The sequence below is a fragment of the Chelmon rostratus genome, chromosome 15 (genome assembly GCF_017976325.1).
Source record: "Chelmon rostratus isolate fCheRos1 chromosome 15, fCheRos1.pri, whole genome shotgun sequence".
NCBI classification, from domain to species: Eukaryota; Metazoa; Chordata; class Actinopteri; order Chaetodontiformes; family Chaetodontidae; genus Chelmon; species Chelmon rostratus.
The window spans coordinates 24408558-24431706 of NC_055672.1; the positions used below are offsets into that span (position 1 = coordinate 24408558).

Here is a 23149-nt window from a genome sequence, read left to right on the forward strand (position 1 = left end):
ACCAGATGTTGAATCTGGCTGCAGCGCTTTGCTCCCATTCAACCACAAAACCATTAGTGAGGTCTATCGCTGATGCTGGGTGATAAACCCTGGCTCATAGTCAGTGGAGGTCAGGCAAGTTCTTCCATACCAAACTAAGAAAAACCTTTCTTTATGGAGCTGGCTTTGTGCACAGGGGAAATGTCATGTTGTTCACTGGGCGCTGAAAAAGCCTCTGCAGGCTTCCTCATGCTTCCATGTGTTTGGGCCCATACGGCACACTCAGCAGTGTCCCTCTCACGCTGAGCCAGTTGAGAGTATGAATGTCCGAGACCTCCGCTGGCTGATCAGGCTGACTTCCTGTTGGCTCCCCATATACATACATGGGATACAATACTTGGATCATACCTTCCAAATGTTATTGGACTGTGTGGATTTAATTCTGATAATAAAGAGTCATTTCGTGGTGGTTTTTTATACTCATTAGGAGTTTTACAGTTGCTCCCTTTTACAATAGTTGTGTATGGGGAAACTGATTTCTGGGCCAGTGTGCAAAGTGTGATGAATGTGGAAGATGAAATTCCCTATGCGGTCGCAATGCCAAACTCACTTAATAGCCCAACTCTGTTCCTTAAAAACTGAACCAGACCAAAAGGAAGTCAACAGATGTGTGTTTATAAAAAAACTTGACTGAGCCAGTAAAACTGATGAAATTGAAAAGTTTTAATAATCTCCTCAAAGCCTTTAAACATATGTCAAATTGCAAATTTTGTCATTGTTTTATTTCTTTGGGGGGATGGACCTCCGTGCCCCCTGCTCTAATTGTATCCCCCCATCCCTGGAATTGTGGCTTGCATAATGCCCCTGTTTTGTAGTTGCTGTTTATGTCCACAACTCCAAGCCTTGTGACTGAGGAATTCACAGACCAAAATTTAACATTTAATAAAACATTTTTAGTCATTTACTTTGTCTTAATGTGCAAACAGCAAAAGCTGTTTTTCTTGTTCATTTCTTTCATTTCTCCTCTAAAGTTTGTGAATCAGGAGGAAGAACGTGACAGTTTTCCTTCTGTTAATATAGACTACTGAGAAAATATAAATGAAAAATACAAATAACAAGGCATGCTGTAAGATAGTAATTTAAGGCAAGTTAAGTGCAGCCACACAAATCAGAAATGAGCTGCAAACATGCTGACAGTATTCTGTAAAACCCTAAAATTTGCATTCCAAATGCCTTTGAAGTATAAAGGGTCACTGTCAACAAATTCATAAAAAAAATGTTTTTCCTACATGCCAATATCGGTTTTACAGAAGTTCTGAAGCAGCCACCAGATATCCACACTGTCCACACCGGATGCATTTCAGCCAGTCTGTCTCAGTCGTCATCTCATGTTTGTCTGATGGAACCGATACACTTCAGTTTGAATCCGTTCAGATGTCACGACTAGCCCTCTATCAGCAAGTGTGACTGCCATCCAAAATGTATTTTTACTGTTCAGATCTGTTCTCTTTTAACTTGTGCACATACTACAACTACATGCATCATGTTGATTGCTGTGTTGATGACTTGTTGCTTTCACAAGTGTAGACCCATTGTAGAATAGCTTGATCATGTGTTCCTCCAGCTTCTAATGTTCCAGGCTTTAGCTTTTCTCTTAGTCTTGTTTGCTTTTATTCTTTTGCTCTTTTAATATTGTTTTTTTTTTTATTTAGATTTTGGTGTTTATTGCACTGCCTGCACCCTATGGACCTTTGTCAAGCATTTAACATAACTGAAGTTTGAATAAACACCATACACATGTGTGTGTGAGCTCATACCTCAGAGTGTGTGACAGGCACAGAACTGATGCCGGCATTGACGGCAGTCCAGGAGCGAGCAGTGAGCACACAGGCAAACAGCGGGTAGAGAGCTCCAGCTCCCAGTCTGCGGCTGTAACGCTCCACCCCAGGCATGTCACCTTTAATCAAAGCCTGCCACAGCTGACAGTAGTCCAACCTGAAGTCTGGCTGCAGGACCTGGAGCAGAGGCAAGAAGGAATGGTTCAGTGTCTTTTGTTAGGATTTTATCTACTTTAATGTGCACATTTTCAGCATGTCACACCCTCATGAAGATCATCACTGTAAAATTTAAAGATAAGTTGGCACAGATGTAAATTTAAGGCGCACTAGTTTTAGGCAATAGGTGTTGGTACATACTATTAACTACTGTCTTAGCTTCATACTAACTTAGTAATAATTTAATTTAAGAATTTTTTTAAATGTAAATATGATGTACGTTTGTGATTAATGTACATATATTCAAATAACTGCTGTACATTTCAACAGCAAGTTGGTAAAACAGCATTTTATGCAGATTCTTATTTCACTGTGGAGTTTTCAGGTAAACGGTTTTACATTTAGCGTTTCTCACAGAAACACGTCAAGTCTGAAGAGTCTTAAGTTTAACAAATGTGAAATTGCATTTCTCTGCACAAAAAACAAAGCCAATTTTTGTTTATGTCTATGTTTGCTTGCTAACAGCCTTCACTGTCATTGCTGGACTATCAGCGCCATCAGCTGTTAAGTGGAAAAGTGTGAAACCAGCAGCAGAGTGTAAATTACCCACACACTCACACAAAAAAACAAAAGTCCCCTAGAAGTCCTCTGCCATTTCCAGACCAGCTACAACACTTTAGATGTATTCGCAATGTGTGGTAGCCAACTGGTAATGACAGTGGAAATGAATGTGTGTAAATAAAGAAAAAATATTAATATTCTATTAAAAAATTACAGCTGAAATCAGTCATTAGGAATAAGTTGGTGCCACTGTAGACAGAGGGAAGATAAAGGAGTTGCATATTTATCACTAAATTCACTTCATCAATACAGGAAAAAGCAGGAAAAAAACTCATGTCAGACCTTTGGATGTCTGTGTCAGCCTGCAAGTGTTTGTGGGAGCAAGTGTGTTAACAATCAAAGAGCATCTGTGAGTGTGTAAAACATGAGAGTGCACATATGCAGCCGTATGATTTAGGCTATGATGCACTAATCCAAACCCAGCACACTGCACTCTGCATCAAATGAGTTGTTTATCAGAAAGCTTTTATCCTGCTGTAGCTCTTCTAAAAGTGTGTGTCTGCTTGTCAAAGTGTGTGTGGCATCCATGTTTTTTTTATGTGCATCTCGACTGTGTGTTTGCTGCTCTACCTATTTACTCAAGGCCTCAGCCAGCAGCCTGAAAAATGAACTGCAATATTAGAACAAATGGTATTTTCTGTAGGCAACCTGGAGACTTCCAACCTGATAAAGGCCATGATCAAGCAGGACAATTTCTGTCTTCTTGCTCCGGGGACACTTTCGGACCAACACGTTTCCCGGGTGGGGGTCACAGTGAACAAAGCCGTGGACAAAGATCATTTCACTGTATATCTTACCAAGGTTCTCAGAGATCTGTTGAGAAGACAAAAGAGAAGTGTTCAGCTGACAATACTGGTTTATTAACGATTTATGCACATAGTGTTGAGTATGATCACCTCACACAAAACTGAACAATTTAAAAAAATTTGTGTGGAATAAAGAATGTTACCCATCATCCATTCACATCACGGAACAAACACACTTAATTTTTTTTAAATATAAATCCACACTGACACATTTTTTTGCACTGAAGTGTAATCTTCATAGATTCAAATCACTGAAATCTCCTGCTGTCTACAGGTTGAGAATTTATTAAAAATTAAGGCTGTTATTTTAGTTTTATTCTTTTTATTCATTCAAAATGTGTACTACTTTCGACTGTGGGAAAAAATGAAATATTTGACCTGTGATGATCTTTTTTCATCCAAAGGTCAGTGTGTATGTGCAACAGAGCGTGACTTGTGCTGTCAGTCTAATCTAGTGTATGCCCTATTGTCCTATCAGTAATCCAGGCTGTTCTCTTCAGTAACGCAAAATGGGAAAAACTAGCAGGCCATGCTAAACTGATAATAATGACACTAAACTATCTGAGAAGAAATATTGGGAAATATTTTGGATTCAACAAATGTGATGCGTGATAAATAGAAAGAAGAGAAAAGTAAGACTTTTTGCTGTCTTTATAAATTTCAAATCTTTTAGAAATTAGGCACCAGTGGTTGAGTGCATTGGGTATCCTGGGCCACGTGAGTTTTGGACCATGGCCATATAATTGAACTGCTGCTAGCTTTGCTGCTCATTGGGAATACAGTTTCCTGTAGACGCTTCTCTTTGTGCACAGTTACTCAAGCCTGAACTCCTAACAGGATTGTGTCATGTGGCAAGAGCACTTTTGTGGCTGTTCCTGCGGCTCTGGCAATCCCTGTGGTTCCAAGGGCAAGCTCCAAACCAGTCAAAAGGACAAGGTGTGAGCTGTCAACTGATAATTCAAGCTGCCAGCTAGATGTAACCAACAGCACCATAAATTGTGCAAGGTACAAAATACAGTGAGTAATACTACTGCTGCTTCTGCTACGGCTTACAGTTTCATACAGTAGTATGAGTATTATATTTAGAAGTGCGATTCAAGACACTCTTGTTCTTGCTATATTATTTTATGAGATTCTTATATGTAAGACTGGTCAATGATTCATGTAAAATTACAATGAGTTCATATTCTAGTAGGACATAAGATAAGAAAAACTTTACTGATCCCACACCAGGGAATTTAAGATGTTATAGACAGCAAGAATAGCAAGAATACAAAAGGAGACATGAAAAAGAGCAAATGGAGAATTAAAAGGGATTAAAAAAACCTACACATTATACACAAAACAGTATAAAACTAATATTCATGGTTTCCCTCTCAGAGCTCCCACAGCCCCAGCAGACCACTGTGTAGAAAATCACAGATGCCACCACAGTGCCATAAAATGTACTTGTGTCTTGCTCACTCCAAAGGATGGATATGGAGTAGACTTTGGCCCTTCTTGTAGAGGACATCTGTTTTATTAGTTCAGGAGGGCAGGTTCTGTGTCCTGGACTGCCCTCTGGACACCACTGAGGGTGTACGTTAAAGGAGGATGTTAGCAAAGCTGACAGCTATCATTGACAACCAGTCCCACTAACTGCCTAACTGCATGACACAGTGGGGGCCCTCAGCAGCTCCTTCAGTAACAGACTGCTGCATCCACACTGTAAGAAGGAACGCTACCACAGGTCCTTCATCGCAACAGCTGTGTGAGTGTTCAACTTCAGCGTTACCTAACTTAGCACTGGATTCCTTGTTCGGAATATAATACACCCATTACCTTGCAGTATTGCTTTTTTTCCCCAATCTCACTGAGTACTCTACCTATCAGTACATAATGGTATTCTACTGTGACATATACACATTTCTTACTGTGCTTTATCATCACTTTATCCACCATGTGCTATTTGTGCAAAGTCTGTGAAATTCTACAGAATATTCGGCTGTATATTTTTAGGGTAATTGTTCTTATAGTTTTTTATCTTTGTATCTTTTAGCTTTGTGGCTATATATATATATATATATATATACATACACAGTATATTACACATGTTTTTCTTTTATATAGTCCTTTGTATAAAATGTATGTACATATAGTCTGCTTTTATTTTGTATTTACTATTTTTTATTTCTCTATTTCTGTTGCCATTACCTGCTGCCTGGAATACCCATATTTACCCGGCGGGGAAAAGTATATCTAATCTTTTATTTTATCTTAAAATGTAAATAACTGCAGAGAAAATAATAGTATTGATCAGGACAAGAGGAACCAGAAATTCCTACTAGGAGTTTGTGCGAAGCAAGTACAGTATACAGGGTGCAAAGATGGGAAACATGAAGAAAGGCGAGGCAGACAAAAGAGTAACTACTCCAGCTGAACTGATAATTGAACATCATCCATATCACAAAAAGCAGATCCAGAGGTGGGGAGAGAAATCCAGTCAGTCAGTTAAGATAATGACGGACATACTAAGTAGTGAACTGGAAAATCAATGAAAAAAGGAGAACACAGAAAGAGCAGTGATTAGGGCCTAAACCAGACCGAAAACCATACCCAGGAGATCAAAAGTGTTAAGATGACAGTGAGGTCAGAGGACTCAAAACCTCCTGCTACAGAGATTGCAAAGCATAGAAAGCACTGTTAAGTGGTCGGCAGACTAGAAAAGTGCTTTATGGTAAATGGACTGTATTTATATAGCGCTTTTCTAGTCTTCCGACCACTCAAAGCGCTTCACAACACGAGTCTGCATTCACCCATTCACACATGGTGGCTCGGCCACCAGCTCAATACGAGTATTAACACACACATTCACACACCAATGCACAGCATCCGGAGCAACTTGGGGTTCAGTATCAAGGATACTTCGACATGTAGACTGCCGAGGTCACCCAATCTTCTGATAAGTGGACGACCGCTTATCCATTTACCATTTTCCATAGGGAGGGAGATCTAAGGAAGGAGTTGAAGCAGGCAGACACAAACCTGAAGGCAGAAACTGATAGGAGAGGTTACCTGAGGGCATTAGGGAAAGAAACAGGAGGAAAAAGTAAAAGCATGAGGGACCTGCAAAAGCACTAACCATCAATGCAGGACAGTGGACGAGACAATGATTGTTATGAAGAGGAGAGTGAGTGTGAAGGATCTGGCAAAACTGCTGCCAAGGCATACGCTGAAAGCGACCCTGGTTGATATGCTGCAACAAGGTGGGGCATCAACACCAAAAGGCTATTCCTCAGATGATATGGACTTGGGAGGTGGTTCCAAGTCAGGAACGTCAAGACTAGTGTGGGGGCACTTATGAATTGAGAACAGAACAAGCAAGTACAAGACAAATTGAGAACAACAGAGCAGAGGAAAGGATGCTGCAGGAGAACCAGCAAAGGTTGGACAGGTCAATGGGAGAGTTGAGGGAAAGATTGGAGGAAGAAGATGAAACATCCACTATAGCTCCACTAATAACTAGTGGAAGACAGACCCGGTACGTGTTGTGGTCATTTATGTACATGGAAGGACTAGCAGGCAGACTGCCAGAACTGTCAGAAGGAGCAGAAAAGTGGTTCTGGAGGAGAGCAACAAGGAAAACACCCAGCAGAAGAGATCGTCTCCAGGCAGGGTTGGTTCACACAGTGACAGGCCACACAGTTGACCATGTCAGTTTTGGAGGATTCAGAAACCAGATATGGGCAGTGCTTCATCAATAATATCCAGAGAAAATGGATCCCTCGAAGCTAAGGAGAAGGTTCTAAAAGAAGATGAGTGTTTGCAGATGTTCATACATGTTCCTGTGTCGATGGGAGAAAAAAACAGGAAACCCATGGAACACTAACATGACCGCAGAGAACTTGGTCGAGCTAATGGTCAAGAAAAGCACACTACAACCAGAGCTGAAATGCCTGGATGGCATGGTGACGCTGATCAAGATGGAATGACCATTGTTTACTGAGTACATAGTGTATCATGTTGAACAATATAGAAAGGACGAAAGAGTAGCCGAGGAGCAGTGCAAACAACTCACTGAATGGGTAACTGAATTCAAGACCACAATCGAAGGTTGTTTGGTACACCAAGTTAGAGATTACTTACAGGGGACAGTGGAAAGTCAGACAGAGGACGAAGCACCTCCTGCAAGAGGGGACAACAGGCAAGTGAGGGAAGGATGGAAAAAAGGTGTTGAAGGAACCTTGGGATGTGTACATGGGACATCAAGGCAGGAACCTTCTTAATCGTTATGTTAGGATAGATCCAACAGATCCAACAGTGCAACATCATCATCATGCAAATTCATCAGCTGCTGACATTGCTGACACAAAAATGTGTGGGGAACTAAGGTTCTGATCTTAATGAACTTACAGAAAGACAGATCCTTGTCACTGTTCTTTATTATACATATTTCCACCACATTACCCATGGTAGAAGCAAGTAAACCACAAAAAAAGACGGAACGCAACATAGACACTCAACAGAAAACAATAGCTACATACAAGCCCGTGAAACCAGTGAGGTGTGGTTATCACTGAGATCACATGGGTGATATCAGCAGTCTGTAAAACATTCCTGAAGATGTTGGTACATTAACTTGTTAATTTTGATTTGTAAATGACAAAAAAACAGTTTAAAATAATGTGTCACAAATTCAAAAGGGTCAACTGAAACACTGGTACCTCTGAGTTCTATGAAGGCAGTCCATTCAGTGCATGCAGTCATAGCTTACATCTCACCAACGTGGGGGAGAATACACAAAAATCGGAGGAGAGCATTGGTCCATTCTGGCCACGCCAAGGGGCCGAGCTCAGAGGAAAGTCTATTTGGGCCCTCATCCATCTTGTGATTACAGACGCAGGGTCCAGCATGCACTACTGCCACCAAATAATTCTATCCATCCTGTCGTTCTCTGTGTGTGTGTGTGTCAGTTTTATTATGTCCTCTATCTCATCAGCTGTCTTATAACACTCATCATCACTGCTTCGCGCTCAGACAGTGTGTCCCTGTCTGTATTTGAGTGTGTATATGGTTGTGTGGATTTATGTGTACGTGTGCATGTGAAAAGCCCAATAACTTTATTTTATTGTTTGTATTGTATTGTTTGCTTGATTTATTGTGTGTTGTGTATTTGTCATCGTCTTCTCGACGTGTTCGCTCTGTGTATGTGCTTATGTTTGTATGGACGTATTATTCAAGTAAGTCGCCAACGACACTGGGGAGTGACTTTTAAAAACTACAGTCTGGTTGTGTGGGTGGGTAGCTGAACAGTCAGATGGGCTGTTGAAGACTTAAAAATAAAATTAAGCAAAACATGAAAGCCATATTTAAAGTGACAGTACATCTATACATGTCAGATTAAATAACCATATATGTCATTAAAACAATCAAAGCAAGAACTTTTTACTACAAGTTACTTCATTCTATGAATAAGGAAGTAATAATGAAACATTAGAACAATATTGTGAGCCATTACTTACTATTGTGTTTTTAAACATTGTGGGTAATCCTGATATGGAAACTGAGCGTCTGGTTCTGTCTGTATTTTTGTATTCATGTAATCTACTAGTATGATGGTGTTGAAAAAATGACAAACTAGTGGTGAAAAGATTAGATGATTCATCATATATTTATAGTAAATATAACTATTTTGATTTTGATATTTGATACATAGTTGAATTAAGTGTAACTGTACAGTAACTGCATTTCAAGCCACCGTTCAGACACAACAGATCAATTGAGGCCAGGCGCCTCTTTTTAAATAAGCCAAACAAGGCAAATAAATAAACACAAATTTGAGTGAGTCTGTGTTTGCTGCAGGCTGCAGACCTGCATTTTGATTCTAACCCTTTGATCAAATAAGGTGTTCAGGCAATGAGTTACCGGCTGGTTGTACATTCTGAGGCAGTGGGTTGTAAGGTCAGAAGGGGTCAATGCATTCATCAGTTGTTTTGGCCCAAATCTGGTGGCAGAGGACTCCCAGACACAGAGCCAAGGGTTATTATATCATTACTTTGATTGTTAACATTGTCATTGACACTCAAAGGTGTAGCTTCAGCTATTTATATCTAATTAGTGCAATCTTAAAATCATTTTTAAATGTAATATTATCAGTGATTTTAGTTGTTACATTACAGATGTAATGATACAGCATCAAAACAAAAAAAGTAAAAGCTGCAGCTCTCAGTACACGCACATACACACACATACTCACACACACAAGCTTTTCAATATTCAAATGCCACAAGAACACTGGGGCATAAAACAGAAAAGGGATGAAAGAGCAGAGATTAAACCTTGTGAGGACACTCGCTAGCACACACAGGAAGAAGTTTGTGCCATTATGGCACACCTGCACAGGAGGCCTTTCAGCGGCACTCAGGTGAATGTGATGGAACAGATACAGCACAGGTAACAATACAGGTATCTCCAATAGGCCGCGTAGCAGCTTGCATTTCACTTGTGCTGTATGTGTGTGAATTAGACCTGGAGCATATCTTTACGCATTAAGAAGGAAAATAACCTCCATTTTATGTGTGGAACTGACTGTGTATTGTACTCTGAGCACTGCTAATACACTGACCTACACTCAACACCGTGTCTGAACACATCTTGACAGAGCATTGAAGCTGCTGCTTCCACCGCTTGCATGCCGTTTTCACTACGTGAGCTGTGTAGACAAGCGGTTAGTGTGCGTGTGCACATGTGAGTGTGTGATAGCACCTGGATTATGAGTCAATAAACTATTAGCTTCTGTAACCTAAACAAAGCCTTACAGAGAGCAGGCTGAGCAGCAGGCAGAGCAGCAGGCAGAGCAGCAGGCAGAGCAGCAGGCAGAGCAGCAGAGAGTACCTCGTTGACACTGATGCCGTGTTTCTTCATGTAGTCCCTGTCATTGACCTGCCCGCCATCAACAAACTCCATGGTCAGGATCCTCTTCGTGCATAGATGCCAGTGAATAATGGGGACCTGTTGAGAGAGAGGGAGAGGGCTTGAGAAAGTCCATCATTTCTTCACTAAATTCACATTCCCTTGTGAAGCTGGCTTACAGGTGTGCATTAGATTGCATGATTGGGTTCAGATAACTGGTTCTATTTTGGATCTGCTTCCATGCAGGTAAAGCAATTGGATTACTTAGGATCACATCCTACCAAATCTCTATCAAAGCTTTTATCTTCCTTAATATTACAATAAATTGAGTATACAACCTTAAATTGATTTAATATGGTATTGAAAAGGATTTGACTTTGATTAACAGGCTGGATACTAGGTATTGATTTGATATAATGCTGTTGAACTCCAACCTCATTAGACTAAAACAATTTTAAAGAAGGAATGGATACAAATATATTGATAGAAAAGCAAGCTAACAATTGGATTGGATATGTTTCTAACAAGAAACACGTTCACACACAACTACAGTGCCAGTCCAGGCCAGTCAGATGATCTGGCAGTGAATTCTTATGAATAAAATGTAAATGTAGTGAAGTGAAAGTGCTTTGAATCGATATGTCTGCAGCCTGCGAGGAGCCTGTCAGATAACCTAAGTCCTGCCCCTCATCTCACCTCTGTTAAAGTGAGCTTCAAACAATCCTCCTCTCTCTGGGACTCTGATTACTTTTTATCCACAACTCTCAGATAAGTAACTGCAGTGTGTGTGTGTGTGTGTGTGTGTGTGTGTGTGTGTGTGTGTGTTTGTGCATCTGGATTATCATACATTCAAGATTGACTTTCATATTCCAGTTTTACCTTTGTATTTTGCCTTCCTTCATGGTTTCACTGTTACTAATGTTGTGTCTACATCACTAGGACAGACAGATACAAGCATGGCATTTAAATGTACTAGAATTTCATAGTGTAACCATATGCTATTGAATGACAAAGAAATAAATGAACCTTTTGATAGAACTGTATTTCATACATTGAGAAAATCTCCATTAATCACAGCACCTGTTTAAATTAATAAGACAGGTTGTCTGATTTCTACACACTCATTCTAGATGAACTACGCCTCTGCAGAGTCTGGCACCAGTGTTCATTACACAATGAACACCAGGTCAAAGATTTGTCCAGTTAGCTCATGATTTAATATGGAATCACACTGAAAAGTTCTCAAACTGTCTTACAGTATTAAGAAAAAGGACACGAGGAAATTAAATAATAATGTACATGAAGTACAAGTCTGTCTAGCAAAGGAATTACCGTTTGAAGCCTTCTGCTAACCCTGCTCAGTCAACAGGCAGTACAGAAGAAGCTGTCACACATACAGTGGAAAAGTCTGACCTCTATTAAATGTATTTCATACAATTTTAAATGCTAGGGCCATGTCAGATTATTACCTGCTGTTTGCACATGGGACCAACAGGATCAAAAATAAATCACATTGTAAATCAAATAGGCCTGTTATTATAAAAGAATGCCAAGTGGAAAAAGTCACATTTTACCTTGAGAAAGGGGAAGTAGGCCAACATTTTGGCCACCCTCTCAGCATTGTGTCCTTCATTAAGGAAGTCTAGCTCCAGTGGCATGTTCTTCTTAGCCTCCTCCACCAACCACATGAAGGCAAAGTCCGGAAAGAGCCAGTGGACCACCCTCATCAACACCTTCAAAGTACACATCAGAATCAGCCTCACTGTCGTGTACAATAAAACGGCATGAACCTGTAAAATGATATTCTGTCAACGGCTGAAACGTGCCAGTATGAGGGCAGTTGATAAAATTCTGGACGGTGGTCAAGTCAAGTCAAGTCTGAGGCTGTTAAACAGCTCTATATACAGTAGGTTAAGTCCATTTATCAGTTATGTTTGGTTCGGACCTGCTCCTATTAGCAACAAAATAGATGTATTTCATCACCTGTGGAAGAGGCACTCCCAACTGTACACATCTGGATCAGTTTATCACCGTGGTTAGGACCACTCAGCCTGTGAAGGCAGCTGCAGAATTCCATCTGTGCTTCTGGAGAAGTTTTGTCAAATCTGATGTTGTCTTCAGGGTTAACTCAGCCTGTGCTCAGAGCAACCATGGCAGGACAATACCATTGATACGGGACAATTCAGCTAAAGCCCTAACTATTTCAAATCTAAATGTTTTTAAAAAATGTATTTTTCTGGTTGATCCTGATGAAATCAGCACCTCTAAATGATGTGGGACAAAATCCACATTCCACAGATCAAACTTCTAAAGCCTCATATCAATTTCACATACACCTTTGACTATATGTTTGCTTTGAACAAAGACTGTCCCCTTTCACTTACACTGAAAGCATATCAGAATGTTTCGGGATGTTTTAATGGCCAGTATGAAAAATGAATGATATGTACATGTGGGCATGTAAATTTTGTTTTAAGACTAATTTGATCATTAATTCATTAAGACAACAAGACAAAACACTGTGGAAGGAGGAAGACAAGACCAGTGAGGACAGTAAAGACAGGCCAGTATCTAAATTTCATGGGGAATAACAGAAAACAGTAATGCTGGCTGTCATGTGGTCTGTTAGTTTGATGATATTGTATGTGGGATTTGAGTGTCAGTCCGCTGGAATCAACATTTTGCAGTAATTGAAATGAAATTTGAATTTCTGTGCTGCTGTAACAATGTTTTTCACCTTGTTTTAGTAGTGGGATTGGCCCCTCATAAAACTGCTCACATACCCTGAGGAGAGGACCAGCTTATTAGGGATTGACAGTGAATTTATTTACATGAGGAAAAATGCGGAAATGAGACAAAGGTGACCCAGCCTTCGTTCTCCCATGGCGTCCGTGTGCCCTGAATGGAGCTTCAGCCACCTGGGACAGGGCAGAGCATGGTCCCAGGTGGCTGGAGGCGTATTAGAGAGGGAGAGAAAGAAAACAAACAAACAAACAAACAACTAAGAGATGTGAATTAAGAGCAATAAGTGTTAAAAGGTGACTACATAAAAAAAGGAGCAAAGGTTACAGAAATACCATGGTTACAGAGGACTGAAGCTGCTCCTGCTTTGCTACCATGCTGTCCACGTTATGCCTGAGTAGAAGTGGTGTTTCACGGATAACAGTTCTATTACTTTGAGATAGTGTGAATAAAATTATTTGAGCTAACGCTTTAGCCCAACAGGATGTCTATTGAACATCATCTAATTTCCTGCTCCTGAATTTTGATAAAACTGAGAACCTGGTCATGGGCTCCACTCAAGGAAAGCACCAGTTTGATGAAGGACCAGCAACACTGATTTCTTGAAATCTGATTAATTGAATTGAATTAGTGTTACATTTGATCAGATCCACTCTATTGATCACATCAAAGAAATCACCAAGACCGCCTTTTCTACCTTTGGAACATTCCACAGGTAAACTGGTTATAGTTACAAGACTGGGGATGAAAGGGTCATCCCAGCAAGGATGGAGCGAGGTTCACCACTTTGTGAACATGGTTGTATAAAGGACATTACTACATGGGCTCAGGAACACTGCATAAAACCTCTGTCTGTAAACATAGTTAGTTTGCAAATGATTCTGTTTTTCCTTATGTTGGGTGGTTTTTATTTATTCATTAACACAGCATCTCACCTTCTTTGCAACTAATCGGCAGTCTTCTCTGTCGACAGCTGATGCATAAACCTTGTTCACACTTGTTTCATCCAGACTTGATTACTGGAACATTTTGTTATCAAGCCTGCCACATACAAAGTAGTTTAATAACAGACTCACCTCCATCACCACGATGTCCTTGGAGCTCTGTCTCTGGACTTTGGGGTGTTGGACTTTGACAGCCACTGTCTTTCCATCATGCAGCACTGCCTTGTGGACCTGGGCTAAGGAGGCTGCACCCTGAGGCTTCTCCTCAAAGGAGACAAATAGCTCTGACAGCTGCAGGAGAGAAATACGAATGGGAAGATCAGAGGGGAAATGAGGGAGAGAGAATGATAAAGAAGACGGGCGTGAAAGGGGTGTGGAGCTGGGAGTGGGAGAGAAGTGCTAATCATCAATCTCATCAACTCTATTTACAAGCTATTACTAGATGGTGTACAGCTGGAGGAGGCTACAGAAATTACAGACACGGGTTTAAGTGTAAGTATAAATGCGATTAATTCTCTCAATTTTACTTTGCCAAGGTATGGATTTGTTGTGTTGTGTTGTGTTGTGTCGTGTCATGGCAATAACACCAAATACACAGAATGAGGTAAACCGATGTGCAATGATGTAATGATGATGGTTGGTATGAACCACAGGCAGAGCAGGTCACATGATGATGAACACATTGTTCATTTGGGTCTTTTTATAGGATCTGGTGACAATAACAAAATAATAATAAATAGTATTAAATTATTGCCAGCCTCATCTAACATACTGACCTTCTAAATAATCAATCTTCTCGAACTCTAATACTCTTTTATTATGCAGAGTTTGGAGACAACTGTGTTGAAACCTCTTATCATCAGAAACCTCAACCCATGCAGAGTACTGACACCTATGTGCTGAATTTATCATGTTGACAGCCAGAAACATTATAGGAGCTTTATAAATTCATTCAATACCATCAGACTATATATCACACTACAAAAGTGTTATTAAAAGAGTATTAATATGTTTATTTCATGAAAAAGGGGGTGCAGAGTGTGAGAATGAACGCTGCTCACTTCTGTCTTACACCTAACACAGGCGTCTGTCTCCCAGTTCCTTTCACTCCATTCATAATAACTGTAGCAATCACAAAGTAATCTGCTGATGAACGACAGTGTGTGGAGGAGGACTGATATACAGTGCAGATGTGGCTCAAGAGCTAGAGCGGGTCTGCCACCATTCAGAGGGTTGGTGGTTCGATCCCTTGTCTTTCCAGTCTCCATGTCAAAGTGGTCTTGGGCAAGATACTGAACCCCAACTTGCTCCCTGTGGGAGTATGTATGTAAATGGGTGAGCATAGAATAATTGTGGGGTGCCTTTGATGGAAAGCTTTCACAAATTATTTAAAAAAAATGATGCCAAAATGCCAAAACGAACCCATGATAAATGATATCCAGTATGGATACGTGGGAACAGTGTAGTCAGAAAAAGACCTGACACAGATCATAAGGGCCGTGTGCTGATTTTCAAGATCTGCTTTAATGACATCAGGCTTGGTACTGACAACTGAGACAACCGCAGGGTTTGATTCTGCTACTGTGAAGATACTGGTCCGCCGCCTTTTGATATGCTCTGCCCTCCCACAAATCCTTTATCTCAGCGCTGACCATTTAGCACCCAGTGTGCCCTTTGAGCAGAGGTAGTCCCTCATTAGCTTGCTCTCATTTCTGTGGACACACAGAGCACACACACATAAATTAGTGTGTGGGTTTGAAGGTTAAATAGGTTTCCCAAGTGACCTGGAGCCATTACAACAGAGTTATCGTATGTTTTGGAACCTCCACGATCCCCTGAGGCTTTCCTGCCTCACGCACACAAACCTGTTAACTGAACAAGAGCAGGCGGTGTGCAGCATGAAGAACACAGCTTCTGCTAAGCACACACACCTTTATGTACTTGAAGTAGTTGGTGTTACTCTCACTACCAAAAACGCTGTGCTAGGGCTTTCACAACACAAACCTGCACAAGGGGCTCATCATCAAACACTAATGTGCTACACCTCCAGAGATGCCAGGAGAATGACATTGAGCATGGAAGGAATCCTGCAAAGGTGACTTATCTGATTAGTTTTGAACTGTGTAGTGATCAGGAACGTCTTGACTTAAACCAGTTTATGGCACAGCATTAGACAGACTCAATATGCAATTTACAAGAGTTCATGAATGCAAGCTGAGGCAGTCAACTAGGCTACACACCACCAAGGCTAATATCATCAACATTAAGGTCACTCACACACTGTGTGTCACTGTACAACCTTTCATCATACTCAAACAAGTGAAGACAGGCTGTCTTCACTTAACAAGTTACAGCTCTGGTTGGCTGTGTCATTTAGAGAGGAAACCCCCTCCCACACTCAGCAGACATGGAGAGGTTTAGTGCCACTTGCTATGTATGGTCTTTCCAGCGCTGGTTCCCCCAGTGAATTAGCTAGGCGGTGTACTTCTTGTTCGCCACACAAAGTCAACGTCTCCTGTTTTCTTGGCAAAAAGCACCTTGAGCTTCTGCAGCACTAACTCTTCTCTCAGCTGCTTCGTTATCCAAACGCCCAGCCAGCCGCCACATCATCTCTGTCTCCCTGAGAGGAGTCCTCAGGCTTCTCAGGCTCATCTTCACCTGGTTCTCGGGAATGACTGTGTGGGAGAGAAGCACCAGACATTGCTCCTGGTGTCTCCAATACCTTTTCATTGTTATTCTGATTAATGAACATATTTTCTCAACCTGATGCACACTGAGTTCGTAGTTTTATCTGAGTATAACCATGATGTCGAAGCAGGGAAAAAAAATTCACCACTTTTCAGGTTGTACAGCAAGGGGTAACCTTATGTTTTCTATACTACACAACATTAGGAACCTGTACTCAACAGAAAAGATAACAGCAGAGTTCACATGAGTTAATCTTGTTATGCCCATCAGGTTAATTTTCGAAGCACTCACAAAGAAATTACTTCATCATTGAAGGAGCTCCTGTCCACCACCGTCTGAAGGGTTTGCATTCACTCACTCCATGAAAAAACAAATGTGTACATAGCTTGGTGTTTACGTGTTTCTTTGGAGTTATCAAGCAATAAATGGCTTTCAAACATTTACTATCATGCAGTCGACACCAGTTCAAACCTACTTGTCTGTATTGACAAAACAGGTCTTCTGGGAATTTGAATGCTCAAGCAAATGCCATTTTGTTCAACATTTTCAATATTTCTGCCAATGGTCAAATAATAAAAATTCTTGCTCTTTTCACTAAGCAGTGTCATGTCTGCATGAAACCCAACGACCCCTCTAATTAATGTCACATGATCATTTCATTAAAGGTATGGTAGTCCTGTCACAATATACAGTAAAGCCAAGGCCTTCTACTGCATTGGCTTCACTTTTCTTTATGTACTACGGCATAGCAATTAGCATTCTTGGCTTGTGTGGGATTTGGCTGGGAGAAAGACTGGACATCTTTCTTCATATTCATACATCAAACTGTACTTGTGGGAAGGTGTGGGGGGGATTCCCCTGGTGTTTGTAGCTAGTGATACATAAAAAGAGGCTAATTTGAACATGATGTTGGCCCATCAGGTAGACCCTGAACATGAGCCCTGTAGAAGATGCCATTGATGATAAATTATGCATGCCGCATGGGATCCTGTATGGGAACAGCTGATTTATTCATTATGCAAATATGCTAAATGGAATGAAATTGTCTGCACCCACCAGTGTCTACCCACTATGACAATGAGCATCCAATGACATCTGACAAGCAAAGAATGCTTTTTAAAGGGTTAAGGAAATGTCTACATTCTCAGGTGGGTCTGTCAGAAATCTTTAACAGAAACAGAAGGCAGGCACTAACAGTCCAACCTCTCATGTCATGTTTTCAGCGTTCACAGTTCTAGTTTTATCTCCAGTGGCTGTAGAAGCAGGTACAAACACAGCCCTACCACCCAGTCACTGCATATGTTAATCTCAGCTGCGGAGTTAATAAACATGGTAATGTAAGCACGTGGGACACATTCCCAGAGGGCAGACCCACAGTGACATACGTTCCCTGAAATGAGTTATGGCACAAATAAAATGGCCCCTGAGGCCTCACAGTTGGATCACAACATATCAGCGTCTATGTAAACGTGGTAAGGTGGCCATTTTGGCTGCTGACAGCAGGCTGCAACCCCAACTGGAGGAAGACATACAAATCATTACGGCACAGAAGTGAATAAATGAGAAAGATTCCCGAGGAGTTTCCACTCTAAAAATTCTATCATCCCTGTCTGAAGATATAGACTCTGGGTCTGGTAATTATGAGGGCATCTGTGTATACAGACTGTAAATTCTTAGTTTCATTTATCTCAACGGCAGAGAGAACTAGGCCTTCAGCTGAAACAGGCTTACTGAGTACTCTACTTTACTCTATATTCAATCTTACTAATAATTTATTCATCAATAAAAAATGTATTTCAAAATAGAAAACATTACACTTCATAACATATGTGAGCCTATTCATAACACAAGAAAGCACCAGTTGATGTGGTTTGTCCATCCATCCCATGTTATATAAGTACCCCTCAATGTTGAATGTAAGAAATAGCTCCAATGTGTGATTCATATCATCAAAGGGAGCCAAACACTAACGTTTGGGAATTTGACTGTGATTTGCCAGAGGGTGTGCATTATTTCCATTTAACACCTGACTGTGGCCCAGTGGCCCCATTTCTAATTTTCAAATTATTACTCCCAGTTGGAGGCCCGCTGGTTTCAGCTGTTACTAGAAAGGCTTCTACCAGTCCAAGTTGTTGACAAAGAAGGTGCCAACACAAAGATTTGGGAAAAAGTTAGAAAAACATCAAATCAAATAAAAAAAAAAATGCCCACAAATATGAATAAAACAAGACTAATATTTGAGCAGCAGCATAGTCCAGTGCGGTCCCATGTGGATGAAAAACATAACATAACACCATTAGCAGAATGGTTCCTTCCTGATTGTCCACAGATTGTCCACAGATGTCCCTTTACTTGTGCCACTCTGCCTTGACAAAACCCAAGTAAGTACTCATGACACACAGTTTTCTTTTGTTATGGCTCATGGGTGTAATATTCGCCTGGAAACAGATTCTGTTTGGTAAAACAACATATTGCACAAGCTGTCCTTTCGGCAATTTTGCTGTAGAGGGGAAATGACAGCCAGATCTAAGAGAGACTCAGTGGGAATGCATATGTCACCACAAATGGTGCTGAAAAGAGCATGGCAGCACACACACCTCTCCAATCACTGCTTGTATCTGAGAATATCCAACAGACACAAGAATACATACACGTGTTAAAGATAAAGCATGTGTGGAAATGATGCTGAAGCTGCTCCTGACTCTGGAGCAGCCTGGCACTGCTCATCAGTGTCACTTCTTCTCCTGCCACTCCAAAAGAGAGCAGGGCTGATTCATTCTGCTGCCGTATGTGGAGGCAGAGGAGCTATATTACCGTCTTTTCAGGGATAATGACGTGCCACACAGATACAGGAAATCAAGCTGAATGCACACCTAAACTAAAAAAAGGAAAAAAAGAACAGAAAACACGAATAAAAAAAGACTAAATTCTACAGTAGTGGTGTTAAATTGCAAGGGAGCAATGTGAAGTGGCTATGACTGCTGCTTATATTCATCTTATTAGTACATTTCAATGGTTTCTAATTGTTTTACCAGATATAAGAGGAGAAATTATTTCGTAAACTTTTCAGATCATTTTTACTTTCTATTGCTACGTAACATTTCTCCCAAGAATTGTTGCAGTGTTTCGCATATCACGATCCCCCAGCTGCTTGTCTGGTTAATACTGGATGCTGCCTGCTGGCAAAACATACCTACACACTGTGGGATGGATAATGAATTGATGCTAACAAGTATTGGTTTGAGTCTTTTCATGGGATTTATTTATAAGGAAAATCTGGATTAACACAAGGCTTATACTTTACACTCGTTCTCTGAGAGTTGCTGAGAAGAGCTTTAATCCTGAATATTAGTGCTGCCTTTCATTTGCAAAGATGTTATATATGAGCATACCTGTCAACACTGGGATCTGAAAATGAGGGACATATAAATGCGAGGACAGCAAGAGAGAATTGTAAAATACGGGAGCAGTGTGATGACCATCTTAGATCATCTTTATTATGAACATGTGCCTTATCAGAAATCTGATACAGAGAATCACAAGCTGCTGGCAGACAGAACAGCTGAGTAGCTGAACAGCTGGACATTGCACTAAACTACATATCAGAGAATTCAAATTATACACTGACATGACAATACAGCAGTCAATTCTGGTCTGAATGACTTTCTGAACATCTATATTTTACCACACTATAAAGGGAAGTGTCTTACACAGTCATAAGAAAGGGACTGCCTGTAGTACACTTAGATTTTTCTTTGGCGAGGCCTTAGCAGAAATTATACTATTTAGCCAATATAATAATTTGCCAGTTACACAGACAATAGGCAATATATCATAAAATAAAATAAATTTAATTATTAAATCATCGGTTGTTTTAGTGAATTACAGTGGTTTTATTTTACTAACTATGGAAATAGGCAACTAGTTCACATTCCCAGAGTGTCAAATACTGCCACTTTGATACGCCTTAGGGTGTTTCATACAGATGGTACCCAGACTTTCAACTAACTGAAATGTAAACCCTTCCGCAGCAGTATTAGACATCCAGAGCAACTACTTTGGCCATCCAACTCGTTCTCATCCCAACAACACGCAAAGCCTTCCTGCCAAAAAGAATTTCTAACCCATCCATCCACCCCAACCTCCTCCAGTTATTGATTGTCTTGCTCCGATATTGCTGAAAATGGGTTCACAGACTTAACTGAGAGTCCAATGCATCTCATACAGACGCTGAAGGGTACCTTGTGTGTCTGTATGAGACACCGACCAGTGGAATGGACCACATTTGGTATGTTGATTTGCTGAAAGGAAACGACAATGTTAAGTCTTTTCAAAGATATTTTTTCTGTATCTTTAAATTGTAGATTTTAACCGGGTGTGAAAGTTGCTGAATCAACACTGACATAGAACAAATATATATTTACTGAAAAATATAAATATACAAATATAATTTACTGAGGACCTTAAAGACCAATATCACGTAAAAGCCTTTGACCAGTCTGTGATACACTATTCTTAATATTGAGCCTGTTTCCTAGAAAAAAAGACCTAATGGGAATTATTCAGATGTCCCATATATGTCCTTCAGTTTCAGATGAAACAAGAGGGGCAACAAGGTACATCAATCAGAATAAATGCGCAATTCATTTGAATTTTGCAGGACAAGTGGAAAGCTTCACCAGGGAATGTGGCCCACAGGCCTCCAGTTAAGGATCGCTGTGCTACAGTCTATGTCGTCACACAACTCTTTCTCATTTTGGAATCGTGCTCAGCAGTGATTCAGATCATACTGGTCACTTCCTGCTCTGATCAGTATCTCCTCTGTATGCACCTTCAGTTACACACAGATGGCCTACATTTCATACGATCAAAATCTGTGATTTGCAACACTATCCAAAACAGCCAATACACCCAGATAGCTACCTTGGTAGCTGCATGGCAAAATCCCAGTTAACAGGCTGTGTCTGTGTTATGTGGGGAGCAACATGTTCAGTGTTCCTGCATTTGCTGATGTAATGTACTCAACTAATTATACCTAAGCCATTTCCTTAACACACACGCTCACACGCACGCACACACACACGCACGCACGCACACATGCACGCACGCACACACACACACACGCACACACACACACACAGGGCATTGTGCAGTTGAGGGAGAAGGCCGAGAATAGCATTACAATTGCCTTCCCTCCAACATGCTTTAAAAGGCTGTTATAACAACTAGTTTGAGAGCAAACTCTGCGCTCTAACAGCAGCATTAACAGCTGCATCAGGAGTATGGCTCGGTTATGAAATTAAATGAGGCCAAAATGCCAGACATATCCATTCTGCTTTATCTGCCCCTTCTTTGCTTCCAGCAAAGTGCACATGCAGGGACAAAAAAGTGCCCTTAGCTTCAAAGACTGAGTTAGGCCACTGTATCAGATCTAATGATTAAACTATAAACCCAAAGAAATAAGAAGATAAACTGATTAAATAAATACAAATTATAAACAATGAATGTGATATTACAGCATATGTTTTGTTTATGCAAAAGTTTGGGTATTTGTTTCAAAATTTCTGTTACCGTCGATAGTTAAGTGAGTAGTAGATCTCCAAAAGTCATAAAGTTAAAGATGAAACATCTTCTTCAAAATTTTAAGCAAGGTTCAACAAATTTTAGAGGAAAAAAGGAAAGGTGCACAATGCAAAAGTCTGGGCACCCCAGAGATTTGAGCGCTCAGATAACTTTTACCAAGGTCTCTGATCTTGATGGTGTCATAGTTCTTTCACAATCATCGTGAGGAAAGGCTAGATGATGCAGATTTCATAAATACTGTGACTCCTCAACCTTGTCTTAACAATCAGCAAAGCAGGAAAAGACTATAAGAAGATAGCAAAGCATTTTCATGTGTGTTTCCTCAATTTGTAACGTAATTTAGAAATTGCAGTGAGCAGGAACTGTTGAGGTCAAGTCAAGGTTTGGAAAACCAAGAAAACTTTCTGACAGAACTGCTCATAGGATGGCTAGAAAAGCAAATCAAACCCCCGTTTGACTGCGAAAGACCTTCTTGAAGATTTAGCAGACTCTGCAGTGGTGGCGCACTGTTGTGCATCTGTAAAAAATCTGAAAATGACAAGAGGATGGCTTCTGCAACAGGATAATGATCCTAAACACACTTCAAAATTCACAGTTCACCACCTCAGAGGACCAAGCTAAAGGTTTTGCCATGGCCCTCACTGTGTCCGACCTGTGGACACACCTCACCGCTAAAGATGGCAATAAGATAATCATTCTTAAATCATCATTCTTGTTAAAGAAAAGTGTCATCTGAAACTTTATGCTGTTTGGAAATTGGGTCACTTGCTTAGCTATTCACAGTAACAGAAAGGTTGATAATTTCATAATTCATGTTGTTTGATAACTAGAACAGATGTTCTTGTAACATGAGATTCTTAGTTTTTACAGAAAAAGTTCAGTGCTACTATATACTGTATGC

The 23149-nt window shown here is 40.5% G+C and overlaps 1 protein-coding gene across 1 annotated transcript in view; it reads right to left on the bottom strand.

The window, feature by feature from the left end:
• Positions 1–23149, bottom strand: part of adck1 (aarF domain containing kinase 1) — a 77066-nt gene that overhangs the window by 14532 nt on the left and 39385 nt on the right. Inside the window, exons 5-9 of the mRNA XM_041954599.1 lie at positions 14110–14268; positions 11866–12024; positions 10274–10390; positions 3258–3407; positions 1797–1994 (exon numbers count right to left, since the gene is read on the bottom strand). Coding sequence (XP_041810533.1) covers positions 1797–1994; positions 3258–3407; positions 10274–10390; positions 11866–12024; positions 14110–14268 — 783 coding nt within the window. The remainder of the gene's footprint in view (positions 1–1796; positions 1995–3257; positions 3408–10273; positions 10391–11865; positions 12025–14109; positions 14269–23149) is intronic.